General features: G+C 42.4%; 1 protein-coding gene across 6 annotated transcripts in view; it reads left to right on the top strand.

Annotated features, from left to right (window-relative positions):
• atp8a2 (ATPase phospholipid transporting 8A2) overlaps positions 1-14471 on the top strand; it is a 48304-nt gene that overhangs the window by 5780 nt on the left and 28053 nt on the right. For 3 of the 6 annotated variants that reach the window (XM_076721421.1, XM_076721419.1, XM_076721422.1), the window contains 20 exons: positions 2013-2157; positions 5877-5976; positions 6771-6869; positions 6961-7006; positions 7242-7282; positions 9055-9128; positions 9551-9620; positions 10072-10199; positions 10608-10719; positions 11203-11371; positions 11498-11625; positions 11719-11796; positions 11952-12040; positions 12302-12346; positions 12548-12623; positions 12743-12931; positions 13013-13062; positions 13159-13228; positions 13323-13407; positions 13632-13771. In XM_076721421.1, coding sequence (XP_076577536.1) covers positions 2013-2157; positions 5877-5976; positions 6771-6869; positions 6961-7006; positions 7242-7282; positions 9055-9128; positions 9551-9620; positions 10072-10199; positions 10608-10719; positions 11203-11371; positions 11498-11625; positions 11719-11796; positions 11952-12040; positions 12302-12346; positions 12548-12623; positions 12743-12931; positions 13013-13062; positions 13159-13228; positions 13323-13407; positions 13632-13771 — 1934 coding nt within the window. Of the gene's footprint in view, positions 1-1164; positions 1283-1979; positions 2158-5876; positions 5977-6770; positions 6870-6960; positions 7007-7241; positions 7283-9054; positions 9129-9550; positions 9621-10071; positions 10200-10607; positions 10720-11202; positions 11372-11497; positions 11626-11718; positions 11797-11951; positions 12041-12301; positions 12347-12547; positions 12624-12742; positions 12932-13012; positions 13063-13158; positions 13229-13322; positions 13408-13631; positions 13772-14471 lie in introns of those variants that run through there. The other 3 variants (XM_076721420.1, XM_076721418.1, XM_076721423.1) reach the window with 2 other exon arrangements.

Here is a 14471-nt window from a genome sequence, read left to right as displayed (position 1 = left end):
TTAAAATTAGGCCTACAAAGTTCCGATGACAATGAAGTATACTACAATAAAAGACTGAAAGAAAAAACAAACAAACGTCTGCTGTTCATCTAACCCCAGTTGCACTCGAAATATATGCAATCATTGTAGCTGTTTCCTGTAAACCGCAGACAACTTAATGTCTCTCTCAATGTAAAAGTGGAAGTCTGATGTGATGATAGTGATAATAGATCCCACCCAGTAGATACTGTAAGCATGACTGGCGTATTTCCGGGTCATTTTACAATTGTTTGCTTACTTTAGAACAAGTTTGAGTGGAATATAATTGTATTAACCAAATTTTGGTTATTGGTGAGGGGAGAGAATTACACATCCATTGTGAGAATGTAGTGCTGCAGGAAGAGAGTTTCAGGACTACGGAAATTTAATCTGCTACACCCTGGCAGTGCTTATTCTTTTCTAAATTATTTATGCAATTAGCCTGTTGTTGTTTTCACGCACAGGCTCAAACACAGAAACACACACACACACATACACACACTCACTCACATGCACACTCTGTACTTGTCCCAAGAAATCATACAGCTAACCAATAAGAATGACAATAATCCCATAATATATTTTAGAAGAAGTATTATTGAAGGACTGTGTTTAATTATGCATATGACTACATTATACATGAACAACTGAACATCACAGGCACACTTTAAGGATTTGTGGGAACATTATATCAGAATAATGAGGCTTAGCAGGTAAATGCATTCTAGACCATTCTATTTTACGTGACTGGAGATGTAGTGTGAAATGTAAACTATCTGCGTCTATGCAAGTTAATGAGAAAAAACGTGAGGAGCAGAAACCTGTAGTAGGTGAACAGTGCTGTTGCTCTGGTATCTCAGTGGAGGGGAAGCGAAATGAAGTGATCTCCTGATGGATGGCTCCTGCCTCAAGGATGTCATTTGACCCATCTGTGCCTGACCACAAGACCTTAAGGCGATATCAGGCTTCTGGCCCTTTAAAAGCGGAGCCCCGGCTTTGCCCCTCCGCGGCACTGAAGGAGCTCCATATGGCTTCCTCTTGTTGTCTGGACCTGCAGCAGTGATCTGCTCAGCATCAGTTTGGAGGGAGGAGACCGTCCAAATCGCGACCGATAAAGGCTTCCCGAGGCGGCAGGTGGCCAGATGACACGGCAGTGGAGCTTGGCGGGCCAGTATCTTTCACGAGGGCCGGGAGCTTCCTCTTTAGCAAGGCCGGGGGAGGAGAGAGGAGGCACGGGCGTGCTGCTGCATCTGTCCTCGCCCAGGTTCGCCGTTGTTGTACCAGCTGAGTAAACTGTGGCGACCCGACCTGTTTGCATTGCTCTCACTTTACCACAATGTTCCTGCAGAAATGCACATATTATCCCGCAATTAGGTGCACTCGAGGATGAAAACCGTCCTGCTCCTGGAGCTCATGCGGGGGTGACTGAGCGGAGATCACGACGCTTTAAAATGGTTGTAGATGACAAAGCCAGGCTGGCAGGGAGGCAGGGAGTCTGCAGAAGAAGCGTGTTGCATCCTCTTCTGTCACTTTTTTCAAAAATAATTTACGCCTGTAGTTTAATGACAGCCACGACGCGCGCCGGGTCTTCTCTGGATTACATATGGACAAGTTGACATGCTGATAAAACAGACAAACCCGGTGTGTTTGTTCGCCATTGTGCATCCCTCAGCACATCCATTATACGCGGGGGTCCCGTGGGCGTCGCGAAACGCGCGTGTGTGCATTGACGGTACCTGCATAATAATACTGAAAGACAAGGGGGGGTGTTTATAACGGGAAACGTCATTGAATCGACCCCTCGGCTTCAGCATACATCAGCATACAGTAGCCTCTAATACTAATTGGTCGCCTTCGCTTTTGAACCGTAAACCACGTCTCCCGTCTATGTCTCTGTCCCCCACCCCCCCTCCCCTCTCTTTCTATCTCCGTCTCGCTGTCTCTCACTGGCATTCACTCAGCCTCGCCTCTCTCCCATCAATCCAACGGTGCAGGACCTGCTTGCTCGTCCGCCGGTTACCGCAAGGCAGATGATGAGATGTCCGGGACTACTTCCCAGGCGGATCCCATAGACGCCACGGCGCGGACGGTGCTGCTCAACCGGCCACAGAATACCAAGTTCTGCGACAACCATGTCAGGTAGGTGCTTTTACCGACTGCACGTTTTGCTGTGATGCACGTTGTGTCGCTTGTATGCAGCTTTTTCTGTTGGGTGTTCACTGAAAGTCTGTACAAATAGTGGCCTTATTGATCAACAGAGAAATCAGCGAGCGAGAGTTATGCAGATCTGAACTTCTTTAGCGTTTCAGTTTTTGAGAACTTTCAATCACAGCTAAATAAAAAATATCACCAAGTAATATCACCAGACTTATGAAACCTCTGCTCATCTTATCGGATACTTTCTGTTTATTTTGTGTTTATTCCCAGGATGACAAGCTCACCCTGATTTTATTTACTTTAATTGATTTTTCCCCTTAGCCTCTTCCAGGGAGGTCAGAGTGCAGGGTCAGTTTCTAGGGATTTGGAGACTTGCTAATGGATACTCCACCATTGTGGATATTTACTCACCGGGCCTTCCACCAATATTGCTGGGTTGAAGGACGTTAACAGTCTGTTTGTATCCTTCCCGGCATGCTGTGCGACATAGACTTTGGACCACTGAAATTTTTCTCTCTCTGTTCTTAAATCTTTTCATCTCTTTTAGTTTTGCCTTAAATCACAGTGACTTAAGACAAGAGCATTTTTTTAGTTCTACAAATACTATACTTTTGCACTTGAAACTCTATTGTCAGAGCTGTTTTAATAACTCACCTATTAAGTGATTATTTGCAACTCTGCCGCAGCCACTACGGGTGAGGCTGACGTGTGTCACTGCCTGAAGTCCACCCGAGAATCTCAGTTGAAAACTGCTTGGCTTAAGAGCTTAACATGGCTGTGTTGCTTAGTCATTACGTCATTGTGAATATTTAAGGATGCTAATAAAATTAAAGTAACAACACTTACTTTACATCAAGTACAGAAAGCTGTGTCTGTCAGGTCAATGGTGTATATTGTGTTTATGGTGTTTGAGAAATTGTGAGGGGTCATTGTAGAATGAGTGGCCCTGGATTTCACTTAGCGTAAAAGCTGTCTGACCTGGTTTCTCAGACCTTGGTCAAAGGCTGGAGTTGTGGTTTGTGTAGTCATGGCTTTCTGTGGTCTAAGCAGCTGAGGCAAGAAGACTACACATCTTGGACCACACGCCATAAGAGTATCATTATTTGACATATTGTGCTAGTGTGTCCTCGCCTGGGTGTGAGAGGAAGCGTCAGAGGGGTTTGGGTGGGCCATCGAGAAAGATTTTTGGTCGGACTCAAGAAAGTTCTGGCAAATTGTTAGACAGCTCAGGAAGAGAAAGCAGTGCTTGGCTCAGGCTGTGTTCAGTCAGGGAGGAGATGTGTACTCTCCTCACAAAGTGTGTGTGTGTGTGTGGGGGGGGGGGGCCTCAGAATTGCATCTCTGTTTTTTGCAGATGATGGGGTTCAGCTGGCTTCATCAGACTGTGACCTTCAACAGGCACTGGGGTGGTTTAAAGGCTGAAGCAGTTAGGATGAGAATGAGCACCTCCAAATCTGAGGCCATGGTTCTTCTTGCTGCACTAAGCAAAATAGTCGAAGTATCTCAGGGTCTTGTTCAAAATGGAGCATGAGATGGACAGGTGGATTGGTGTGGCATCAGCAGTAATGCAGGTGTTGTTCCAGAGCATCGTTGTTCCAAACCTCATCTAGTAGCCCAAGCATTGGGTTGAATGTGATCGCACATACAAGCAGCCAAAGTGAGTGTTCTCCACATTGTGGCTGGGCTCAGATGGGGTGAGGAGCTAAGCTCAGACATCCAGCGGGAGCTCTGTAGAGAGCTCTGTGGAGCAGAGGCACTGCTTCTTTGTGTTCAAAGGGGCTATTGGAGCCTCTGGGTGCCTGCCCTCAGAGGTTTTCTGGGTACATCTAACTTATAGGAAACCCCGGGTCTGGACTACCATGCTTAACCTGCTGCCACTGAGATCTGGTCCTGGATAAGCAGAAGAAAATGGAAGGACTGATGGAATCAGCCAAGCAGTATTTGAGTTTGATTCCGACAGATACCAATTTAATTTGTCCCCTGTCTTTACCGTTTTATTATTATTAGTTTTATGTGCAAACTATGCCTGGCGCCAAAGGGAGCACCAGGCTCATGTTCTCATGAGCTAAAGGCTTGTCATTAGTCAGATGACATTCAGTGGTCTGCCATTATTGTCAAGAGATTCAATTTCACTTTGAAAAGAGCCTATTTCAGCTCTACAAATAAGATTAAGGCAGGTGCTGTCTAGCTCATCTGATTGGATCATGTGTGGAGTTCTGCCCCCGCTGTGTGCCGATTGGACAGTCAAGAGCACTCTGGCTCCAGTGGCATGCCCTTTGATGTCCCTGTGTTCCCGTAACTCTTTAGTTTATATTTTAAAGGTTCAATAGCCTTATTGATTTTTCAGAGATTAAAGTCTTGTAGCTTTTATCTGCACACTCAACCCACCTCCTCTCCATTCCCTAGGTCCTCCTCTTCCATATTTCATTGTATGCAATTGTTTTTATACAACGTGACCATTAGTGCTGCTCTCCTGTGCTCAAATACAGCAAAGTAAGCTCCTCTCTTATCCTTGAACATGATCATTTCTTTAACAAATACTTCAACAAATCTACCTGCCTGTGTTCTCCTCTCTGACTTGTGTTCTCTTGGCCTATAATGTATGAAGAACACTGACCTTTTTTGATAAAAAACATGATGAAGCCACACAGCGGTGGGAGAGCATCACCCCTGCAGCTAACAGCTGTTAACACCACCAGCAAGTTGGACATCTATAGTATGAAAAATAACACAGCCAGATGTTTTTGCCTCTTTTTTGTTTCTTCTTTCCTGTGTGTGTGTGTGTGTGTGTGTGTGTGTGTGTGTGTGTGTGTCTGTGTGGAGTCTGGTATCACTTGTCTTTGATTAGATTAAGTCAGGTTTATCTGCTGGATCATAGGTGTAGTATCACTAACTCTGTGGTATCTAGTGCATGAGGGTCAAGACATTTTGCGTGTGTGCACATGTGTGCGTGACAGACTAGCAGCTGTTACTTTGTTTGTGTGTGTAATGTCCAGCTCTTTGTGGTTTTGTGTCTCTGTATGTGTGGTAGATGGAAAAAGAGGTTAAGGGTTCATCTCCGAGGAGATTCTGAACCATGATTGAGACGTGTGTTTTGCCATTTTGTGCATTCATGCACACAAACATGCACTATCCATTAAACAAAAGCCATTGCAGGAGCTCTTAGTTTTCAATCAGACCACACAGGAAAAAACAAGCTAGGCCTTGACTTGAAGGTTGTCTTTTTTTTTTTATTTTTAGCCTCTCTAAAAGCTCTTACGGTAGCTCCTTGTTATATCAAGGCTAATCAATACAGTTGTCTGATCAATACAGTTGATTGACAGACCAGTGGAAGTGCCAAGGTTTCTCACCCCTATTTTCAGGGGTGTTTGGGGTAAATTTAGATTATTGGATTTAACACATTGGTCTACTTTTACCGTAGGTGTGATGTGTGTGCAGCCCATAATGGCTTTACCCTCTCTGAGCGCAGTTGAGTGTTTCTAATAGATTTTCAGGTGCCACAGCATTGAAACCCAAATGGAGTCTGTTGTTAAACAGCCTTTAAGGTAATACATGATTGAGTGTGTCAGGTTAAAAAAATCATTAGCACACAATGTATGCATGTGCTCCTGCTTCTTTTGCTAATGCACTGCTTGGCTCTGCCTCCATCTGTTTGAATGTAAACAAAATAAAATCTCCTCCTTCCTTGTTTTCTCCTACAGTACAACCAAGTATGGAGTGCTCACCTTTCTGCCCCGATTCCTGTATGAGCAGATCAGGCGGGCTGCCAACGCCTTCTTCCTGTTCATCGCACTCATGCAGGTAAACCCCACAAACAAAATGGTATCAGCAGTGGCCTGTTTGTTTGGTTTCAGTTTGACTCTGTGGCCCACACAGATCCTGAAGAGTCTGTTTTAAAACACTCCAGATTCCCACAGGCCCAGCTATTTTTGAAATACTGCATTATGGATTATTGAGAGTTGTTTTCTAGATGCCAAAAAGTAAGATTTGGTAAATTTCCTAAGACAACCAGAAGGATCTGAATAAAAAGTAAATATGAATCATTAATAGTTTACAAATGGGTCGCATCAAATGCTTGTTCTCAAATTAATAAATCAGTACATGTTTATCAGATATCACTAATTTACACATTTGCACGATTAAATATTATATGTTGCTTTTATTCATCATTTTGTTTACAACATGTTTATCCCTTTGGCAAATAAATTTTAGTGAAATTAAGAAGCAATGTGATCATAGAAGATGATCAGTAATTCCTCACTGTACTTGCCACCTGATTGGTTGACAATATTTTCTTTCCCAGGAATGGAAAGACGAGAGGGGCGCTTTGTTTTTTATTCTCTCTGTGTGAGCCTCAGGAAGAAGTTGCATTGCCTTCCATTATGCACACATGGCTCTGTCGCCCATAAATAAAGCAGTCTTTCTCAACTGCTCTGCTATCAGTGTCAGCGTCCAAGCTGAACCAGTTATTCTGAATAATGAGCTTAATGCAGTAACAACTAAATATTTATCTTTGCCATCACTGTGATGGTCCTTTATGGGTCGTTTAAGCTATTCAACAGTCACTGAGTGCTGCTTCTCTTGACTTTCATTAGCAAATCCCTGATGTATCACCAACTGGCCGCTACACCACACTGGTCCCACTCATCTTCATCCTCACCGTGGCTGGGATCAAAGAGATCATAGAGGACTATGTGAGTACTTTTTTAACCTGTTAAGTTTACCAGAGACAGACATCATAGGCTTGTCTTAAAGGCTAATGCATCTTTATCTGTGTCTTTACAGAAAAGACACAAAGCAGACAACACAGTAAACAAGAAGAAGACAACAGGTATCGTCTGTGTGTGTGTGTATGCTTGTTAATGCCTATCAACTGTCTGTGCGCTTTTCCATGAGTGTGCTTGTGTCTATTTGTGTGGGTTTTGTTTTCCTTTCATGGCTGAGTGAATAGCTGTTGTCTGTCACTCACTATAGTGCAGACCCCAGACAAAAGTTTAGTCGCTATGAATACTGTATGAGTGCTGCTCTATAGGCTGACTGATGGCTGTGTTGTCCTTGTCTCTCAGTGCTGCGGAACGGAGCCTGGCAGACGATCATCTGGAAACAGGTATCGCTATCATCACAGACTTCATCTTTGTTGCTCTTTCACTCATCACTCCTGTCTTTCTCTCTGCCTCAATCAGTTTTAAATTCAGTTTAGCGTACTTCAGTAGCCTGAATGAAGTAAAGTAATACATTAAGCAGCTGAGAAGTGCAAGCTGAGAAGACACATTTCTTTTAAATACAGAGAAAATAGTAATTTGATGACAAAACTTAGAAAAACGATGCGACAGGATAGTATTGTTAGATGTTGCGTATTTTGTTGGATATATTTTTTGAGTAGTTTTGTATAATTGGGGATTAGCCAATAAAATTTCTGGTTTTATTATATTATGAAGTGGTTACATTTGCCTAAGGAGCTCAGTTTCTGTCTCAGTCTCACCTGTTGTGCCGTGATTCCATATTGTCTCCTCTTTAAGTTTCCAGGGTTTGCATGTGGTCTGCTTCTTGTGGCTAGTCTGTAGTCATTCTGTCTCTCAGTCTGTGTTTGGTCAGGATCTGTCTGCATCGGATCCGTGACAGTAAAAAGATACTCCAACAATTAGCATTGATGTTTCAGAGCCAGATAATAATTGAATTTGTTGTTTTTGGTCTTGAGTTGCCCAGTATTCCACATAGGTTTTCTATGCTGAGGAGAAACAGAGTCTATCTGAACCAGTGAGTCTTATGACCTGTCTCCTCCAGTAGAATTTAACAGAGTTACCTCCAAAATAGTCAACACTTGGTTTACACAGTACAGTGCGTGTTCACCATATGTTCTTACACAACAAAATGCATAACTGTTTTCTTGAGATCTGGTTTCCTTCTCGACTGTACTCATTAACTGAGCTCCAGCTGGGAACAGTCTTGGTCCAGCAGGTCAAATCAAATCAAATATGAGTCCTTGCTATGTGTGTGACAAAAGCAGCGAGCAGGAATTTAGCCCCATTGTTATTCAGGGTCAGAACAGGTGAAGGGATTTGTTCAGAGCTGCCTTGCTAACTCGGGAATGTTTATGTTAAAGAGGCGTGGTGACAGTTTAACTTAAATGGCTTTTTCTTGAGAGGAGAGGCTTTATTTTAGATTTGTAGTCTCTTCTGCTCTCCATATAATTCATCCAAATCCCCTTGTGGGAAGGTCTCATACCAAAGCTGTTTTTTATGCACTGATAACGCTTATGATATGTGTTGACCTTATCCCCCCTCCTGTGTGCTGGGAAAACAAGTCTGTGCCTTCAGATCTCAGGAGAACAAGCAGCCTGATAGACTGAATAGTTTACACCACACCTGATGTGGCACACTGGCTGTGTTTGAGCTCATCCATCTGTCCTGATGATCTACTCCACATACTTTCCCAAACCTCAGATTTTGATGCTACAATATAGGTCTTTCTTCCTAACCTGGTAATTCGGGGAATGTTTACTTGTCTTTTTGTTTATGCTACTAAGTGTCAAAGGATTTTTTCCCCAGTTTTTAAAAACTGATTTTTAAAAACCACATATCCTTGAACTGAGTTGAAATATGAACTCCTCAACTTCTCCGTAGTTTTGTTTGATCTCTTTTCTCTTCTCATTCTCTTTCATATCTACGTGCTTGTGTCTTATCCTGGTCTGCCTCTATTGCAGTCCAGACAAAACAGTTTAAGCTATGCACTGCTGTGCTCACTGTCACTTTATCTCAAGTCTTAACTTACCTCTTGTTTCCCTTCTCTGTCTTCCTCCCTTACCCCTCCTCTTACCCCCTACCCTCTGCTGCAACACCACTCTTTTTCTTTCTTGCACTGCTGTATTCTGGCCACAAGGTGGCAGTAGGAGACATAGTGAAGGTGACCAATGGCCAACACCTTCCAGCTGACATGGTTATTGTGTCTTCCAGGTCAGACAGTGTGTTTGTGTGTGTGCGCCTGTGTGGGCACATTTGTGTATATTTGTCTGTTTAGACGTGTTCTAATCATTTGTTGAGTGTTGTACTGCTTTTCATGGCTGCAACTAATGATTATTTTTATTGTCAGTTAATCTATGAACAAGTCTTTTGATTAAGTGATTAATCATTGTTGTCTCGATCGGCAGTCAGTTTAAAATTGTACGGAGTTATGTGAAGCAAACCAATATTCATACTTGAGAATATGTAACCAACAAATATTTAGTAACAATAATTCTACTAATAATAAGTAAATTTTAAACATATAAACGTCTCATTGATTATTCAGTGTTGAAATTTGTCAGTGACTGATTGATTGATGGATTCATCATTTTAGCACTACATTGTTTTGATGCAACTCTGCCTGTTCTCCACAGTGAGCCACAGGCCATGTGTTACACAGAGACCTCCAACCTGGACGGAGAAACCAACCTGAAGATCAGACAGGTATGACAAAGCAGCAAATCTCAGTGGATGCATTGGTTCTGCAAATGGTCAATGAGAAACTTGGTCAGAAGAATTGGCTGTACAAACACTAGAAAACCTAAAATAAAACTATGTTTAGATATAGTATTTATACACTTTAATAACTGGCATAGAAAATTAATGTAAAATAAGATGAAGAACAAATGAATAAAAGATGTTGAAAAATGTGGGCATCGGCTTTCAGGACTCTATCAAATGAAACCTTACTTCCTCACAACCCTCACATTTCCGTCCACGAGGCATCATGTTTCTTGCTGCTCTTCTTCCCTTTTCTTCTCCTGTTTTTTTCATGTTTGACCTGTTTTATTATATGAACCTTTCTTTTCTGTGATGTGCTTTGTCACAGTCATGTTTGGTAAAAGTGCTCCCTCAATAAACTGCCCTTGACTCGACTTGATACATTTTTTTCCAGGGTCTCTCGCTGACAGCTTGTGCTCAGACCCTGGAGGATCTGATGGCACTGTCTGGTCGTTTGGAGTGCGAAGGCCCCAACAGACACTTGTATGACTTCACTGGCACACTGCGGCTGGAGAACCAGAAGTGAGACACAGACACACACACACACACACACACACACACACACACAGTTTTTTCCTGATGATTATTGATTGAAAATAGCAAGTGTACTGTCAGTGTCATGTTGTTTCTTTTTTTCGCTAGTAAGTCAATCGTCTGTAAATAATATTGTGGTATAAAGCAGTTCTGGTCAATACAGCAGGATAGAAGCACTTACATATAATAGCTTTCATTGTCATCTCATCTAGCACAAAAGAGACAAGCTTTAAAAGTCAGGAAAGTGCAGTCATCGTAGAAAAGCATTGGCATTCTTCATGAATTAAAAAGGATTTTATAAAAGAGATCTTTGAGGTGACTAAGAAATGCAGGATGCCCTAAATCTGCATTCATTTATCATGTTTTAAAGCTTATTGCCTCTCTTCTTCTTCTCAGTCCAGCTCCCCTGGGTCCAGACCAGGTGTTGCTGCGGGGCGCTCAGCTCAGAAACACACAGTGGGTTGTGGGAATTGTTGTCTACACTGGCCATGACTCCAAACTGATGCAGGTAAACCCAATGTCTTATTTGAATTCAGTAAACTGTGGATAATGCGTGAAAAATTCTGTCTTCAAAATGCCTAAGAGCAAAGGACTTTTGGAGTTTAATTTGATTTTTTTTAATAAACAGACTCTCCTGTCCTTGAGAACTTCATAGGAATAGTTTAGAGATTTTAATTAACTGTGTGACGCATTCATAACTGGGAGCACATCCAAGCCAAGAGGTACTTTTAATCCTCAGTCCCAGTGTTTGCACTGCTGGCAATTTTTTCCACCAAAAATGATAAGAACATTTTTATAAATAATAAAAAGCTTCATTTTTGTAATTGTGTATGACAAATTAAATTACCGAGGCAAATGTGTTAAAAGGTTGCTGCAAACTGACTTTGTTTCCCCAGAGAAAACATTCTAACTCTGTGAAACTTCAGCGTCATCCAGCACCGTCTCCGTGTGTTTCTCACTTGTTCTATTCATTGACTTTTCCACCTCCCAGAACTCCACCAAGGCACCGCTGAAGCGCTCTAACGTGGAGCGAGTGACCAACATGCAGATCCTGGTCTTGTTTGGTATCCTGCTGGTCATGGCCCTGGTCAGCTCTGTGGGCGCCGCCATTTGGAACAGAGAACACACTGAAGATGCCTGCTGGTACCTGTCCCGGGCTGGTGAGAATACCCACAGATACCACATTTCACAACCTGTAACTTAAGTCTCCTTTACAGTAAGGAATAATTAGTGTTAATATGCACTTTAAGGGTCAGTTAATAAGTGTATGTTGTGTGTTTGTGCAGGTGACATCTCCACTAACTTTGCTTATAACCTTCTGACGTTCATCATCCTGTACAACAACCTGATCCCCATCAGCCTGCTGGTCACCCTGGAGGTGGTCAAGTTCACACAGGCCCTCTTCATCAACTGGGTATTTGTTTTTGTAATGCATGATATTCAAATGTGCTTATTTTTAAGTAGTCAGATATTCCTGGTCACTTTGCTTGTCTTGTTTTCCCCTCAGGACGTGGAGATGTACTACTCTGAGACAGACACGCCGGCCATGGCTCGAACGTCCAATCTTAATGAGGAACTGGGCCAGGTCAGTTCCTTCCCCCTCCTTCCCTCCTTATCAGTGGCTGTAGGATGGCAGTAGGAATGCCCAGAATTACCATTACACACACACTCAGTCAATATTCACTTGATAAAATGTACTGTGTTTGCTTTCATTGCTTATTATCTCTCCCTCCTTTCCAGGTGAAGTATCTTTTTTCCGACAAGACAGGAACTCTCACCTGTAACGTCATGCACTTTAAGAAGTGTACCATTGCGGGAATCACATATGGGTCAGTCATCTCTTTTTTGGTATTTTCATTATTGCCTGCTGGCTCAATCTGTAAACCAAGAACCATACTAAACGAAAATGATCACATGCCACTAAATCCACTTTTGCACTGCATTTCCTTGTTAAACTAATTGTCTTAGACTAACTTGTAGTAAAGAATCAGCTCTTATTAATTCAGTTGATTGGAGTCTTACATGCTTGATCAAATGAACTCATTAACTGATTAATTCCTTTTGCAATACAACCTCATTCATCACTGCAGCCACTTCCCTGATCTTGACTGTGATCGTTCAATGGAGGACTTCAGGTTAGTGACCTTCTCATCTGTCTTCCCCTTTCTAACATTCTTCCATTCAAAGCTCTGCATGCTTTGATTAATTTATGTACTGTACATGCTTTGATCAGAACACTAGAGAAAAAAGTGGACAAAAATTCACCTATTTTTGCCTGCAATGCTATTTGAGTGCCGGAATCGTTCTGCCATTAATTGCCTCTTCTTCCCTTACAGCAATCTGCCGTCCAACAGCAATAACTCTACAGAGTTTGATGACCCAACTCTCATCCAAAACATTGAGAAGAACCATGTAGGTGTCCCTGAAGCTTTTCCCATATTTCTTAATTTGAAGCAAAACTATTCTGCCCAAAAATGGCAAGAGGATGCTATTAAAAACCACGTCCAATTTGTTTGTGTGCGTCTATCCAGCCTACGTCACCTCAAATCTGTGAGTTCCTGACAATGATGGCAGTGTGTCACACGGTGGTCCCTGAGAGAGAGGAAAACCAGATAATTTACCAGGCCTCTTCGCCAGATGAAGGAGCGCTGGTCAAAGGGGCCAAAGGACTCGGTTTTGTTTTCACTGCAAGAACCCCACATTCAGTCATAATTGACGCTGTGAGTGTGTATCTGTGTGTTTTACTGCAGTAAGCCGCTTCTTTCCAAAGTTATGACCTGACATTTTGTTGTGTATTTCAGAGAGGAAAGGAGATGAGCTATGAGTTGCTGAATGTGCTGGAGTTTTCTAGGTAATACTCCCATAAATGTTCTTCTCAGTCAGTAAATAACTCCGTAATATAAGACTGCAGAGTGTTTTGAAACTAAACCCAGTGCTTCCTTTACAGTAACCGCAAACGTATGTCTGTGGTGGTCAGAACCCCCAACCGGAAGCTACGGCTGTACTGCAAAGGAGCTGTATGTTTATCTCTTTAGAATTTTAATGCAGCACTTTGAATGTCTTTGAACATTATCCATTTAATGCTGAATTTCTTGTTTTGTTGTTTTTCAGGATAATGTAATTTTTGAACGTCTGACTGAGGCGTCCCAGTACAAAGAATTAACCGTCGCTCATCTGGAACAGTTTGCTACTGAGGGTAAGAAAAAAAAGAGAGAGACAGAGAGGAAACCATATTGAGCTTCTCTCTGTTTAAGACACATATTTATTTCACTGGATATCCATTTATTTATTCCATTCTGTGCGCTTCTCAGTGTTCTGATGGAAAAGCATTGGATCACTCATTCCCCTTTAAAAATGATAATGTATCCCTGCTCCATGATCACACTGACTGATCATCTTATTCTCCTCCCATCTGTTCAGGCCTGAGGACTCTGTGTTTTGCCTATGTAGACCTGGAGGAAGACGCCTACCAGGAGTGGCTGAAGGAATACAATCGAGTCAGCACTGTGCTCAAAGACCGCGCTCAGAAACTAGAGGAGTGTTATGAACTACTGGAAAAGGTAAACTCAGGTTTATTTTTAATTAAACCTTCTCTGTAGCATATATGAAATTGTGTCCTGGTATTGATAGTTTGATATGAAATCAAAGCAGAGACCTGTAAGGAAGTAAAATTCTTCCTGATGCGTTCTCACACACACATCACAACACACACTTCATGTTTGCCAGCAGGTGGCAGAGTGGCTCCATTGAGTCCTACACTTCAATAAACATGGTGCTCTTTCACAGCCCATAAATTGCAATGCACAGTCAGATTTCCCTTGGTGTGTGTCTTCTCTTTTAGCAGAATGTAAAATGATGAAATCATGGAAATCTTGTACTAGTTGGTCAGAAGGGTAGCAGGGAATGGGGGGAAAAGTCAACAAAACACTACAGAGGTTTCCGTTGTGAGGATATCCACAAGACAGTTGAACTGATAGGTGGGAAAATCAAGGATTTAGCAAAGAGAGCCGAGGTGAGAAAAGTAAGTGAAGAGGAAAAAAAGAGGAAGCTGGAGGAGGAGGGGAGCTCAGACTGGGAGACCACAAGGGTAATTACCTGCACCAGCCTGCCAAAAGCCCCATAAAACTGGAGTCAACAACACAGTAGTGTTAACTTGTGTGTCTGTGCGAGTGTTTGTGTGTGCGTCCGAGTGTGTCTAATGAGGGTACACATGCATTTAAATGCTGAACAAATTAAAGCAAGGGGAGGAAAGGTAATGGG

This window comes from Chaetodon auriga, chromosome 21 (assembly GCF_051107435.1).
Source record: "Chaetodon auriga isolate fChaAug3 chromosome 21, fChaAug3.hap1, whole genome shotgun sequence".
Taxonomy (NCBI): domain Eukaryota; kingdom Metazoa; phylum Chordata; class Actinopteri; order Chaetodontiformes; family Chaetodontidae; genus Chaetodon; species Chaetodon auriga.
Note: the sequence above shows the minus strand (reverse complement) of the source record. Positions and strands in the feature narration are given on the sequence as shown.